Source organism: Sciurus carolinensis, chromosome 11, assembly GCF_902686445.1.
Source record: "Sciurus carolinensis chromosome 11, mSciCar1.2, whole genome shotgun sequence".
Taxonomy (NCBI): domain Eukaryota; kingdom Metazoa; phylum Chordata; class Mammalia; order Rodentia; family Sciuridae; genus Sciurus; species Sciurus carolinensis.
In genome coordinates this window covers 8733678-8749106 of record NC_062223.1, presented here as the reverse complement: position 1 = coordinate 8749106, position 15429 = coordinate 8733678, and the positions used below count along the sequence as shown (strand labels likewise).

At 38.0% G+C, this 15429-nt stretch overlaps 1 protein-coding gene across 4 annotated transcripts in view; it reads left to right on the top strand.

The window, feature by feature from the left end:
* Positions 1 to 15429, top strand: part of Kdm2a (lysine demethylase 2A) — a 112602-nt gene that overhangs the window by 71485 nt on the left and 25688 nt on the right. For all 4 annotated transcript variants that reach the window (XM_047516085.1, XM_047516084.1, XM_047516086.1 and 1 more), the window contains 5 exons: positions 3332 to 3510; positions 8804 to 8910; positions 9299 to 9392; positions 10994 to 11147; positions 12646 to 12761. In XM_047516085.1, the coding sequence (XP_047372041.1) occupies positions 3332 to 3510; positions 8804 to 8910; positions 9299 to 9392; positions 10994 to 11147; positions 12646 to 12761 (650 nt within the window). The remainder of the gene's footprint in view (positions 1 to 3331; positions 3511 to 8803; positions 8911 to 9298; positions 9393 to 10993; positions 11148 to 12645; positions 12762 to 15429) is intronic.

Sequence of the window (15429 nt, the reverse complement as noted above, 5' to 3'; positions counted from 1 at the left end):
GTGCTGTTGAGGGAGGATTTGGAGAAATTGGATCCCTTATGCATAGTTGGTGGGAGATTGTAAGATGGTACCACCACTGTGAAAAAGAGTATGTTGTTCCACAAAAATATTGGCAATAGAATTACCTTGTGATTCAGTAAATCCACTTGGGGTATGTACCCAGAAGGATTGAAAGCAGGATCTTACTGTGTTTACAGCATTACTGCTGCTGCTGCTAAAACTTACTACAATTTTAGTACTAGGGACTGAACCCAGGGTCATTCTGAGCTATATTCTTATCTCTTTTTGTGTTTATTTTGAGTTAGGGGTCACTAAGTTGTCCAGGCTGGCCTCAAATTTGTGATCCTCCTGTTTTGGCCTCCTGAGTAGCTGGATTTACAAAGGTAGTGAACCATACCTAGCTCATAGAAGTTTTGTTTGTTTTTTTGTTTGTTTGATTGATTGTGTTTTGTTTTTGGTACCAGGGATTGACCCCACAGAAACACTGAGCTATATCCCCAGCCCTTTTAAAAATATTTTATTTAGAGATAGAGTCTCACTGAGTTGCTTAGGGCCTCCCTAAATTGCTGAGGCTGACTTTGAACTCTTGCTCCTCCTGCCTCAGTCTCCTGAACCACTAGGATTATAGGCGTGGGCCACTGTACCTGGCTCATAGAAACATTATTGACAATAACTGAAACTTGGAAGCATCCTATTAGTAGATACCCATTAGTAGCTGAATGTTAAATAAAATGCAGTGCAATGTCATTTGTCACTTACCAGTGGGATATGTTTTGAGAAATGCTTATCTGGGTGATTTTATCCTGTGCCAACATCATAGAGTATATTTATACACACTAAGATGGCTGTGATGTTACTAGGCAATAAAATTCATCATTGAGGCATGCATGGCTATATAGCCATACAGTGGAGTATCGTTCAACCTTAAAAAGAAATAAAATTCTGACACGTTACAACTTAGATGGACCTTGAAGACTTATCTAAGTGAAATAAACCAGTCATAAAAAGACAAATACTGAGCCAGTCATATTCACGCACACCTGTAATCCCAGCAACTCAGTAAGCTGAAGCAGGAGGATCGCAAGTCAAGGTCAGCCTCAGCAACTCAGTGAGACTCTGTTTCAAAATAAAAATTTAAAAAGTGGGAATGTAGTTCAGTGATGAAGTGTCCCTGGATTCAATCACCAGTACCAAAAAAAAAAAAAAAAGACATACTGTATGGTTCTACTTGTGTGAAGTAGTTAGATTAGTCAAAATTAAAGAGACAAAGTAGGAATGGTGGTTGTGGGACATGGGGAATGAGGAGTTATTGTTTAACTGAGGCGGGAGGATTGAAAGTTCAAAGCCAGCCTTAGCAAAAATGAGACACTAAGCAACTCAGTGAGACCTTGTCTCTAAATAAAATACAAAAAAAATGGGGCTGGGAATGTGACTGTGGTTTAGTGCCCGTGAGTTCAATCCCTTGTACCCCCACCACCACCACCAAAAAAAGGTTAAGATAGTAAATTTTAAACTGGGCATGGTGACCATTTGTGTAATTATAGCTTCTTACGAGGTTGAGGCAGGAGGATTGCAAGTTCCAGGACAGCCTCAGCACTTAGTAAAACCCTGTCTAAATAAATAAAAAAATAAACAAACAAGCCTGGAGGTAAGGTCAGTGGTAGAAAACCCCTGGGTTTAATCCTATCCATCCCCAATAAAAGAATAAATATTATTGGGACTGGAGGTATAGCTCAATGTAGGGTGCTTGCCTAGTATGTTCAAGGCCCTGGATTCAAGTCCCAGTTCTGCAAAATGAAATAAATAAACAAATAAATTGTAGGAAAGAAATTATAGAATCCTGGGTATAGTTTTTGAATTTCTTTAGTACACAGGTACATAAGGTCTTATTCAATCACGAGTTTCCTTTTGAATTTCCTCCTACTTTATCACTTTTTCATTTCTTCAGCAGCAGTGTTCAAGGAGTCCAATTTCTCTGCCTCCTTCCTAGCACTTATTTTCCATTTTTTATATTATGTCTCTCCTAATGAATATGAGGTGGGTATTTCATGTCCGTTTTGATTTGGCATTGACTTTTTCTTCAAAAATATGAAGAGTGGGTTCATTTAGTCCATTGTCTTACATTCTATATATTTTTTAATCTGTCTTACCTACTTCACTTGGCATATTCTTGTCCTCTTGCTTATTTTCTCTTCAACTAAACTTTTGAATGCAGAGGACTAGGTCTTAGTATTATTTGGCATATTCAGCAAGACAAGGTACAGGTACATGGTAGGTATTTTTTAGTCCTATAAGTTGGACAGCTTTTTAACCTTCTCTCTGGATTTTTAGCTGTACGTTGCTTGGAATTGCCCATTTAATCTTCTCGTATTGGAATTCTGTTTATTCTTATGCCTCTTTTCTTAGAACTTTCTTTGATCAATCTGGCAAAATACGAAGTTTTCCCTTTGTTTTTACTAATAAAATTGAGCACCTGCTTTATATTGAATGTTTCATTTCATTACTTTAAATCCTCTCAGTGGCCCAAAAGGTGACACTAGCCCTCAAAAATGTATTAAAAGTTCAGAGAAGTTATATAACTTGCCCAAGTAGTACTGTAGCTGAATTTAAACTTAGTTCTCTTGGGCTCCAAAACTGTTTTTTTACCCTATTATTTTAAGCTAACTCTTGTGACATTCTGCATTTTTTGTTATAGACAATGGTCAATCTGATATAGACCTTTGTATCCATCATGGCATTATTATCAGATTGTAAATATTTGTGGAATGAATGAAAAGAGGGTTTTATGTTAGAAAAAAGTATTGGCAGATTTGTGGAATAAACCTATTAAACTGAAGAATGAACAAATTGTCTAGTACTCAATAACTAATGGATCCTTTATTCGAACTGGGGTAGATTAGGTCAATTTTCAAGCCTGCAAAGTGATATTTCTCAGTGGGTAAGAGCATTGACTGAAGAGTTAACCTGCCTGGGTTCTTGTCCTGTTTTGTCTTCCAAGTTAGGTGACACCTATTTTCTCATGTGTGAAATGGGTACTAATACTTTGCATTTGGAATTGTTAGGATTAAATGTGATATTAAATATAAGGTTTAAAAACTGACAGTGTTGTAAACATGCCAAGGGGAATGATTGTTATTTTTAACCTTACCTTTCATCTTTCCCATTCTTTGTGATTTGGTTTTGATTATTCCTCTCAAGTAAGTAGTCTTTTCTTGTCCACTGCTGAGTATCCTAAACAAGAATGAAGTTTGTTTCCTTCCACTTGTGTTTTTTATTAATATGTAAAGGTTTTGTGGTTCAGTAAAGACACTCATAGCATCTTTCATGGCAGGGAGTCGTCGGATGGTGGATGTCATGGATGTGAACACACAAAAAGGCATTGAAATGACTATGGCTCAGTGGACACGCTACTATGAAACCCCAGAGGAAGAGCGAGAAAAACTTTATAATGTCATCAGCCTAGAGTTTAGCCACACCAGGCTGGAGAACATGGTGCAGAGACCTTCTACGGTTAGTCTCATTGTTTCCTTCATATTGTCATTGTTACTAGAGGGTTGTTTTTATAGTGAAGAATTTGTAACTTTTTTGCACATACCAAAATTAAGCTGAATAGGAAAGACTAGTTGATATGATTAAGTACTGTTTTTAGAAGGCTCTTCATTTTCCAGAACATTTAATATTATATAGGATAGGATCATTCTGATTTTTATCACCAGTAGCTTAATTTAGGACCTTGACTTTTGCATGTAATGGAGAAGAATCTTAAAATTCACTCTTAAAACCTTTGGTGGGAAGTTTGCTTAAGAAATTTCTGTCCTATAGGTTTACTTTTCTTAAGAAGCTTAGGAGAAAACTGGTTTCCAGCCAGGTGTTTTATGAGATGGTTGCTTGAGTGGGATCTAGTGGGTGACTAGTAGTAATAGACTGACAGTTCATCTTCAGGTAAGTTAGTTTAATTTGAATTTGAAGTTAGTTCTTCTAAAGGCAGGTTTTGATTTAGCCTATCTTTTAGCAAAGGAATGGCTATCTACACAATATTGGGAATCCTTTCACTTTTGGAATGTACCTAGTCATTTTTTGGACTTTTTTGTTGTTGTTTGTTTGTTTGTTTGTTTGTGGTGCTGGGGATTGAACCCAGGGCTTTGTGCATGTGAGGCAAGCACTCTACCAATTGAGCTATATATCCCCAGCCCCATTGGAGTGTTTTTGTTTTCATTAAATTCCTGACTCAGAGCTCTGTGAAGGCAGGTATGGTGTTAACAGCATACCTGTAGTCCCAGCTACTCAGAATGCTGGGTAGGAGGTTCACTTCATCCCAGGAGTTTGAGACCATCCTGGGTTACATAGGATCCTGTCTCAACAACAAAAACTCACCTGAGTCAGGTATTCTGCCTAAAACAGCAAAACATGAAATGTTATAGTTCTTTCATAAAAATCGAGGTCTAATTGTTTATCCTATTTCCATTGAATCCTAATTATAAACCCTTTGATTTTCAAAGTCAAAATATGGTAATTACTTCTTTGTGTTGTGTGTGTGTGTGTCCTTAATAAGTTCCATTATTATTACTAATACATTGATGTGTGTAGATGGGAATCTTCTCAGTATTTCACTACTGTTTGAAGAGAAAGTGTAGTTTCTCGTCTTTTTTTTTTTTTTTTTGAAACTGGGATTGAAGCAGGAGTGCTTAACCAGTGAGCCACATCCTCAGACTGTTTTATTTTTTATTTTGAGACAGCGTCTCACTAAATTGCAATCCTTCTGTCTCAGCCTTTCGAACCACTGGGATTACAGGCATGTGCCACTGTGCCCAGCATCACTGCTTCTTGTTACTCAAGATGCTACAACTAAAAGCAGAATTTCTGTAGAAAAAGCTTCTTGGGCTGGAGGTGTGGTGCAGTAATAGAGTACTCTCCTGATGTGTAAAGCCTCAGGTTTAATCCTTGGCACTGCCTCCCAAAAAAATAAAAATAAAAAAGTTTCTTGTCCCCCTAGAATGACAAGAATCTTTTTATATGAGTTATCATTGTTTGGCTATGTGAAAATATAGGAACGTCAGTGGTTACAGTTTAGCCTTCTTAATAGCTAAATATGATCTACTTAGTATATGAAGAATTCAGAAATAGAGGGAATGTGAGAATTACAGTAGCATTATTTATAAATATATTTCCTTAATATTTCTGGAATTTTAATTTACAGATAACATGATTGTAGTTATAAATATAAAACTTGGCCTGGGTCATACTTTTATGTTAAGATTTAGAAATATCTGACTATTCATACATGAAGTTTTCTTTGTAGCATCCTGAATTTATTCACTTTGTCCTTAAGTTTTGTGTGTGTTTTGTTTTGTTTTGTTTTATGAAGTACTGGGGATTGAACCAGGGATCCTTGAACTGACCTATATCCCCCATTTTTACTTTATTTATTTTGAGCCAGGGTTTCACCAAGTTACCCAGGCTAGGCTTAAAATTTTCCATCTTCTTGCCTTAACCTCTTGAGTCTCTGGGTTTATAAGTGTGTGCTACTGTGCCCAGCTTGTCCTTAGTTTTAGTTGTAGATGAACACAATACCTTTTTATTTTATTTATTTATTTTTATGTAGTGCTGAGGATTGAACCCAGTGCCTCACACGTGCTAGGCAAGTGCTCTACCACTGAGCTACAACTCCAGCCCCTTGTCCTTACTTTGTTTTTGTTGTTTTTTGTTTTTTTGTGGTTTTTTTTTTTTTTTTTTTTTTTTTTAATTGGTGCATTTTAGTTGTACATAATGGTAGGGTTTGTTGTGACATTCATTCATGCACACAATACAATAGAATTTGACCCAGTATTTGCCCTTTCTGGAAGGGGCACTGTTACTCCAAAATTCACAGGTTGCTAGATGAGAGAACCCAGTGAGAGCACGTTCTAACTTGGGGCTAACCCCAAAGTAACTGTTAAATAGTCACCTGTTCTTAAGGTTCCTCATTAACAACTGTTAACCAACACCCTAAGCTGATGCTTCACTTTTTCTGACTTTCTCCTTAGTCTTAATGATAAAAATGCTACATCATTTTATAAAATTTAGAAGAATACTGCACCATTAAATGAAGGACTGAAAGCTATGAGAGGGCTCGGGAATAGAAAATTATCTTGAGGGCAGAGGTCATAATCTACCAGTATCTTTCAGGGACCTAAAACATTTCCGGAGAGATTGAGTGAACTGTTACCAAGGTCATCTCCCAAAAGTAGGCAAGCATTTTGTGACCTTGCTATGTAAGCAGTAACATGCTTTTTCTACTGGTACTTTTCCCCATATTATATCCCTTCTTTTATCCTTCTCTTTTCTTATATTTCTCAATAATGCTCTTTAATTTTTTTTAATTGAGCTCAGGTTGACATACAGTGAAGTACAAAATAAAAATTAAAAGGCAACAGATGTAACATGAACATTTGAGGAATTGGTTAATGGAAGGTCATGAGTTGCTTTCGCACTAGGTGAATAGATCAGGACCTAAATATTGGACTTCTTGCCACTTTGACCCTAGTTTTAATATAGAACAGGTTGAAACTGGTGATTGTACTTACTGAAGTCTTATTCTCTTATGGATCCTGGTATCTATTCAGAAGGATAAGCATTAACCCAACAAGAAAGTACAGATATGTTACCACAAATTTTCTCTGTAGTCAAAAGATATTGAAGAAAGGGAAACAAGAATGACTGACTTTTTGCCATGTGAGAAATTCTGTGTGTTCTAAATGAACACTGGATAAAAAATACTGATGTGTTCCCAACCCTTCCTCTCTCCATCCACACATGAAAGTGTATACTATATTGAGTAAACAATGACAGTAAAAGGACAATAAAATGACAGTAAAAGAAGATGGGCAATACTATTTGGCCACTACATTAAGAAAAAGAAAGTTGAACTGGGGTTGTAGCTCAGTAATAAGAGTGCTTGCCTAGCATGTGTGAGGCACTGGGTTTGATCCTTAGCACCACATAAAAAAATAAATAAATAAAGATATTGTGTCCATCTACAACTAAAAAATATTAAAGGAAAAAAAAAAGAAAAAGATACAAAGTCGGGTTTTGTTTGAAGGAAAGAAAGGCATCTGTAGGTGCTTGGTTAAAACTGTAGGCGCCTTGAGTCTTGAGTAGTTTTTCCTCATCTTACTTGTTTCTTCCATGTTGTTGGGGAACTTTTCAAACTCTCCTCCACCATTGACTTCTGGATTTCCCTGGACTCATGCCTCCTATCCTTATGCACAGATTGTGTTTGTCTAGATACATATTGTAAAGGAAATAAAATATCTAATATGTAGACTGTTGTTATAAAACTTACCAAATACACATTTTTTTAAAATCATAAGCAACATATTGTCAAAATTAACACTGTGCAGAACTCATGTTTCTTTGCCTTTCATGCATAATCTACCTTGGAACTGTTTTGTGGAGTTTAGTGCTTGAGTCCAGACATTTGAAGGTGCAGATTGTTACAATTCAGAATAAAGTGTTAACTTCATTCTGCTTTCATATCTCATTTATTTTAGCAAATATTATTTAAAATAGATGCCTAAATTCTGATAAACATTATTTCAAAGATTTAAACATGTATCTACACTTAATCCTTATAATATCTGTTTGAGGTAATAAATTTTATAGATGAGTTCCAGGCCTCACATGATCTCAAAAATATGATAGACCTGGAACTTGTCATTCCCTATCTAGTACCTTTCTCTCTCTCTTTCTCTCTTTCCTTTCCCTGTTTCTCTCTCCCTCCCTCCCTTCCTCCCTCCTTCATTCTTTCCCCTCCTGTCCCCTCCCCTCTCCTTCCCTCTCCTCTTCTCTCCTCTTTTCTTTTTCCTGTGATTAAACCCAGGGGTATTTTACCACTGAGCTATATCCCCAGCCCTTTTTTTTTTTATTATTTAATTTTGTATATCCCCATCCCCTTTTTTTTTTATTATTATTTAATTTTGAGACATGGTCTCACAAGGTTAACCCATCTTGCCTTGAACTTGGAATTTTTCTGCTTCAGCCTCTTAAATCTCTAGGATTTTAGACCTGGGCCACCCAGCCTAATTTAGTAGTTTCCATAGCATGTTGCCCATGGAAAGGCTACAAACCTATTCTGGATTTTTTTCCTCCCCCCCCCCCCTCCCGTATCTCCCCTCTCCTTCTCTTTTGGTATCTTAGCTATTTTAGCAATGGTATATCTTTCAGTGGTTTACCCGCACCTTCCAGACAGCACCTTTTATGGATCAAAAAACCCACAGGAAATTATACAAATATTGACCTAGACGAGAGTTCTTGGTTGGACACACTGTGTTAATGGAACTCCTTTGTGTGGGGAGGGGGATTTTGGGGATTGAAAACAGTGGCACCCCACCACTGAACTACATCCCCAGCCCTTTTAATATTGAGACAGGATCTCTCTAAATTGCTCAGGCTGGCCTTGACTTTGCAGTCATCCTGCCTCAGCCTCTAGAGTAACTGGGATTATAAGTGTACACCACTATGCCTGGTTTAATGACTTCTTTTATTTTTGGCGGTGCTGGGTATTTGAACCCAGGGCCTTGTGCTCGCGAGGCAAGCACTCTACCAACTGAGCTATATCCCCAGCCCTAATGACTTCATTTTGATGAATGCTGTGTTTAGTCTTTGTTCTTATCTTACAGCCTTATGAACATAAGATTCACTAGCAGATTGTTTTAATTTGCTAATAACTGTCTTTTGGTGTGTATTTAAAGAAATTCTGTTTTTCTTGATTTTAAAATTGAAACTCCAACTCTTTCCTTGGTGCCTAAATGTCTTCTTTTTAAAGGTGGATTTCATTGACTGGGTAGACAACATGTGGCCAAGGCATTTGAAGGAAAGTCAGACTGAATCAACAAATGCCATTCTGGAGATGCAGTACCCTAAAGTGCAGAAGTAAGTGACTGGCTGACTGTATTTTTCTTGATTTGCTATGGGGGGACCAAAGTGGTAGCAACTAGTTCCTCCCTTTTGAGCTTTGCTGTGTACTAAATAATAAAAAACATGAATATTTTTAAGAGTAGACTTTATGGTTCCAAAAGAAAGGTATGTGTGTGCGTGTGTGTGTGTGTATGTGTATGTGTGTATGTGTGTATGCATGCACGCTTACATACCACAGCACTTGATCCCATGGTTAAAGGACAAAAAATATCCTGGTAGTGTGATGACTTGAAATTGCATTCCTTCCACCTACTAGGGGTTGATTAAGTGGAAGAGAGTGGCATTTTGACCGGTGAATTCTTTTACATCAGTGCACTAATGATGCTGCTTTTTTTTGGGTCAGGTACTGTCTAATGAGTGTTCGAGGCTGCTATACTGATTTCCATGTGGACTTTGGTGGTACCTCTGTTTGGTATCATATCCACCAAGGGGGAAAGGTACGGTCATACTTGTGATGGGGGTTGGAATCTGAAGCCAATTATATGATTTTGCTTCGGTTCTTGCATGCTTAATATACCATAGAAATGAATCTCTTAGGAATTGCCCCTGTTCACATCTGGAGAGAATTGTAGAGTAAGCTGACCTTTGTGGCTAGTGTTCAGTAGGAGTAGGAGTTTTAGTATTTATCTAGTCCATTGTCATTACACCAGTATTGGCACAGTACTTAGGAATTCTCAATAGTCCTGTTTCTAGGTACCCAAAGGAGAGTCTTCAAAATGAAGCCAAGATGATTTTAGGACAATAATATAATTTCTGTACTTGAAAGTGTAATAATGTAGTGGAAGCAAACACAAATTTTGGACAGATTCACAATGAAATCAGCAAGTGAGGATCCAAACCATTTTTCCCTGTATGAAGGCATTTGTCTAAAATGTGACCAAAGAAAGCCTTTGTGTACTTTCTGAGGATGTAAATAGATTTTGAAAGAGTATCTTTTCTTTTTTTTTTTAATCTTTATTTTATTTATTTTTTTATGTGGTGTTGAGAATCAAACCCAGTGCATTGCACATGCTAGACATGTGCTCTACCACTGAGCCACAACCCCAGCCCCAGTACCTTTATTCTTGAAGAATTATACTCCAGCTTGTTGGAGTGTTTTTAAATGTTATGTGGTAATAGAAATGTAGAATTAATATCAAGAGAAGCCAGGCATGATAGTGTACGCCTGAATCCTATTCCCAGCAACTCAGGAGGCTAAGGCAGGAGGATCAGAAGTTTGAGGCTAATCTGGGCAATGTAGTGAGATCCTATCTCAAAAACTAAAAGGGGTGTAGCTGGGGGTGTAGCTCAGTGATAGATTGTCCCAAATTAAGTCCCCAGACCACAAAATAGATTAGATTAGAAATGAATATTAGAGGCTTTTTAGTGTTAGCCTTTTCTCCCCTACTAAAAATTAATGCATTTATGAACAAAAGTAGAAATGACCTGAAAGGTGAGGTCTTTTTATAGAACAGCTATACCTCTGAATCCTAAAGTCATTTTTTTTTTTTTTTTTTAACTTTAGATTCATATATCTTAAGTGTTGTTCTCGTTCTCTTAGTTACTTCCTTGGAACAAAGCAACCCTGGCCTATCTCTTAAAGATATTGTACCTGGGGTTGGGGATATAGCTCAGTTGGTAGAGTGTTTGCCTCACAAGCACAGGCCCGGGGTTCAAATCCTCAGCACTGCAAAAAAAATAAAAATAAGAGATATTATACCCAAATAACTCCGCTACTTAGGACTTTAGCAGCCATATAGCCAAGGATTTTTGAGTGGTTGCCTAGGTAAGGAGCTGAATGTTTTATTTCTCTCTGAGTTCTGGATGGGTTCTACATTCTACAATCAGGTCCCAGGGAATTCCTGATACTGGATGACCAGAAAGGTTTACTACTTCCTTAGGCCCTGAGTGTTTCTCAAGTAGGCAAATTCTACAGACTGGAAGAATTACTTACCTACCTTCTACCTGGTAGTTTTAACTTTGAACCTATTTAACAGTTGAAGGAAACGACTGGGTCATGTCAATGGCTGTTAACAGACTGGAGTCTTTTAACTCACAGGTCTTCTGGCTCATCCCCCCTACAGCCCACAACCTGGAGCTGTACGAGAACTGGCTGCTGTCAGGGAAACAGGGAGACATCTTTCTGGGTGACCGGGTGTCAGATTGCCAGCGCATTGAGCTCAAGCAGGGCTATACCTTCGTCATTCCCTCAGGTAAGCAGAGTAGGGAAAAGTGAGTTGTTACTCACTTTCTTTACTTAGAAGAAAGCTGATGGGCTAGGGTTGTGATACCAGGGTGGGCAGCAAACAGTGGTGTCGTTCCTATCATTATGGGGTAGATACTGAGGGGGGAAAACCACACACATACATTTTGTATGTGTGGCTAAACATTGGACCCAGGGGCACTCTGCCACTGAGCTGCATCTTGTCCCTCCCTCCCCCTCTTTTTTTTCTGAGACAAAGTCTTGCTAAGTTATGTTGCCCAATCTGGTCTTGAAGTTGTGATCTTCCTGAGTCCCTGGAATTATTGGTATACACTAGTGTGCCTACCTGAGAATGTGTGTGTGTGTATGTGTGTGTGTGTGTGTGTGTGTGTGTGTGTGTGTATTTTTTTTTTTTTTTAAAGGCAGTGATATAACACTAAAGAGGCATAACAGAATTGTAAGTGGAGGCTTTTCAAAAGATTTATATGTATGGGACCCCACATTAGCTTCAGTAATTCAGAATCTCTACAGAGAGAACTTCATCTGTAGGTAATGTGTCACCCTTGGTGAATAACTATCTAATCTTCTAGAACAGCTGAAAGCTAGAGTGCTTTGAATCAGCAAATATTTTTTTATCAAGTCACTAGTTCCAGAGTAAATACTAAGAACAGATTTTAGCCAGGTGCAGTGGCACATGCCTGAAATCCCAGCTATTTAGGAGGCCAAGATAGAAGGATGGCAAGTTGAAGACCAGCCTGAGAAATGTAGCAAAACCATTTTTCAAAATGAAAAATATAAATAGCTAGGAATGTATCTCAGTGGCACAGTACTCCTGAATTCAATCAGTTCAATCCCCAGTACAGAAGGAAAAAAAAAAAAAACAACATATTTTGGAATCGCCAACCTTTTTGAGAATGTTGACTATACATTTACCTTCTATATACACTTTGGTGAGTATTTAAATCTGTATTTTATTTTGTTGTAAGGAGTAAATGAGAATATATATGAACTGTCTTCAACAGAGCTGGTTTATAGTTGGTGTACCAATAACAACATTTATTAAAAGTTCTTTAAGCTGTAGATGTAGCTCACTCAGTGTTAGAATGCTTTGCCTGCCATGGGCAAGGCCTTTCCCCAGCAACACACACACACAACACACATTTCTTACACTGGACATGGTGGTATGTACCTGTAGTTCCAGCAACTTGTGAGACTGAGGTGGAAGGATTGCTTAAGTGCACAAGTTTAAGATCAGCATAGCAAAATCCTGTTTCAAAACAAAAAAAAAAAAGTTTCTTAAATGGATTTTCTCATTCAGTGCTCACCAGCATTATCCTGGTTTTAAAGAGAAAATTGAAACTTTGAGAAACGAAGTACCTTGACCAACCATTTAGTACCAGAATCAGACAGAGAAAAGAGTGTGATCTAGGAGCCTTATACTGTTATTCTGAGAAAGCCATACTGCAGTGTGTGCTTTCAGCTCCTTCCTCCATTCCCTTTCCTTCCAGGCTGGATTCATGCTGTGTACACTCCTACAGACACATTAGTGTTTGGAGGCAACTTTTTGCATAGCTTCAACATCCCCATGCAGTTAAAGATATACAACATTGAAGATCGGACACGGGTAAGTAATTTTATGTAACACTTCATTGTGAAGAGGTTTACCCTACTTAAGACAGATATTACAATAGATCAATGGATATTTTGTCAAAGCCTGAGATTTTCTTTGAGTTAAAATACAATATTGACATTTTGGGAAAAGTAATTTTAGCAGAATTGATATACTTGGTTTTGTGGACTTCAATTCTTTGACTTCTTGGTATCTTGGATTTTTATAGGACTAGAGATGGATATCTGGTACTTTCCTCGGCCATGTGTTTTATTTTTACACACAATAGAATTTGGTGTAATGTGGTTTGTTAATTCAAGTTCATGTATCTTTATTCCGATTACTAATACTCAAACCATCTTATTTTAATACATAAAATCTATGTGTATAGTCTTTTTCATCTGGAGTTTCATGAAAAAAAAATAAGCTCTGTAGAAAATAATTCGTAAGTCTTATTTTCTCAGTTTTCTCTAGAATGGTACTGAGCTGACTGGTGCCATTCTAGTTGCAAAGGAAAGAGTTAATCGTTAGACACCATGGATACCTAAAGCAAGAGTTGGCAAACTTTGTGTAAAGACCCAGATAGTAAGTGTTTGCTCTGTGGGATATAATGTATCTGTTGCATCTGCTTATTTTACCCTGCCTTATATAATGAAACACTTATGCATACTTCAAATAAAATGAAGTTGTCTCTATGATACTTTCCAGTAATCCCAGCTACTTGGGAGACTGAGGCAGGAAGATTGTAAATTCAAGGCTAGCCTTGGCTACTTACTAAGACAGAACTGGGGATTGAACCCCAGGGCCTTCTGCACACGAGGCAGTCTGTCACTGAACTACATCCCTACCCAGTCCCTTTTAAAAAATTTTGAGACAAGAGTCTTGCTGAGTTGCTAGACTAGACTTAATCTTGCAATCCTCCTGCTTCAGCCTTCCAACCTGAGTATCTAGGACTGTAGGCACTTGCCACCATGCCCAGCCTAAGAAGAAAATAAAGAATACAATTTTATTTTCTTTCTCTTCCTCCTCTCTTTCTTCTTCCCCCTCTCCCCATCTCCTTTCTCTGTCTCTGTATCTCTCTCTCTCTTTTTTTTTTTTTTCCATACTAGGGATTGAACTCAGGTCCTTGCTCTTGCTAAGCAAACTCTATCACTGACCTACATCCCAGTCCTTTAAATTTTTTATTTAGAGAGACAAGATCTCACTAAGCTGCCCAGGCTGACTTCTAACTTGTAGTATTCCTGCCTCAGTACCTTAAGTAACTGTGATTATAGGCTTGTACTATCAGAACTAACTGCTCTTCTTTTTTTGATAGTAGGGATTGAACCCAGAGATGCTTAACCACTGAGCCACATCCCCAGCCCTTTATCTTTTTGGAGACAAGAGTCTCACTAAGTTGCCCAGGTTGGCCTCAAACTTGCGATCTTTCTGCCTCAGCCTCCAGAGTCACTGGGATTACAGGCATGCACCACTGTGCCTGGCAGCTGCTCTGCTTTTTAAAAATTATCAGCTCTCAACAGATTTCTAGAGGGCTTTAGAGTTTGTAGTTGTCCTAGACTCCCACAGTCCCTTCCAGAAAACTGTTGATATACTTTGAAGGCTAGTGGAAAATCATGGAATGTTATATTTAATTTTGGGAGACCAAATACCTATTTATTCTTACCCCACACATATACGCTCCTCTTTACCAGAAGTAAATTAATTAAAACAATATTTTTTTCTTTTTTTTTTATTGTTTTGTTTTGTTGGTACCAGGGGCGCTTAACCACTGAGCCACATCCCCAACCCTTTTTTATTTTTTATTTAGAGATAGGGTCTTGCTAAATTGCTCGGGACCTCACTAACTTGCTGAAGTTAACTCTGAACTTATGATACTCCTGTCTCAGCCTCCCAAGCCACTGGGATTATAGGCGTGTGCCACTGTGCCTGGCTAATTTAACTGTTAAGAAAGGGAAGAAAAACCTCATCTAGTTAGTTATTAAAACTGTAACCATGTAATAAGAGATTTAGATTCAGAGTCTGGCTATTCTGCATTGGAAAGCTAATTGGTGTTGGCTATGTAAAATACATTCCTCTCCTGCCTTTTGACAAAAATGTGATCTTCTCATTTCACACGAATGCCCCGTGACCTGGTAGGTTTTTGAAAAGGAACTTCCATCCAGTTCTCTTTCATTCAGAAAGACTACCTGACAGAGGCCTCTTTTTTTTAGTGGGGGTGGGTACCAAGGATTGAACTCAGGGCCACACAACCACTGAGACACATGCCATATCCCCAGCCCTATTTTGCATTTTATTTAGAGACAGGGTCTCACTGAGTTGCTTAGTGCCTCACTTTGGCGGAGGCTGGCTTTGAACTCTTAATCCTCCTGCCTCAGCCTCCTAAGCTGCTGGGATTACAGGCATGTGCCACTGTGCCCAGCCTGACAGGTGAAGTGATCACTTCAAAATAGGAGGAGATGGGAATATCCTCAGGAGTTGCATTTTCAAAACTACATTTGGCTTTTGAGACATGGCTTCTCAAAAAATAAATAATTTCTTTTTAAAGGCAAAATATGTCTATGATAGTCTGCATTAGTTTTCTCACCAATTTGCCTTTTCCTTGATAGTGGCAGATCTAAAGGGCATTTCCTTTTATTATTATTCAACTGGAATAATTTTTCAAATGCTCTTTGGGGAGAATAGG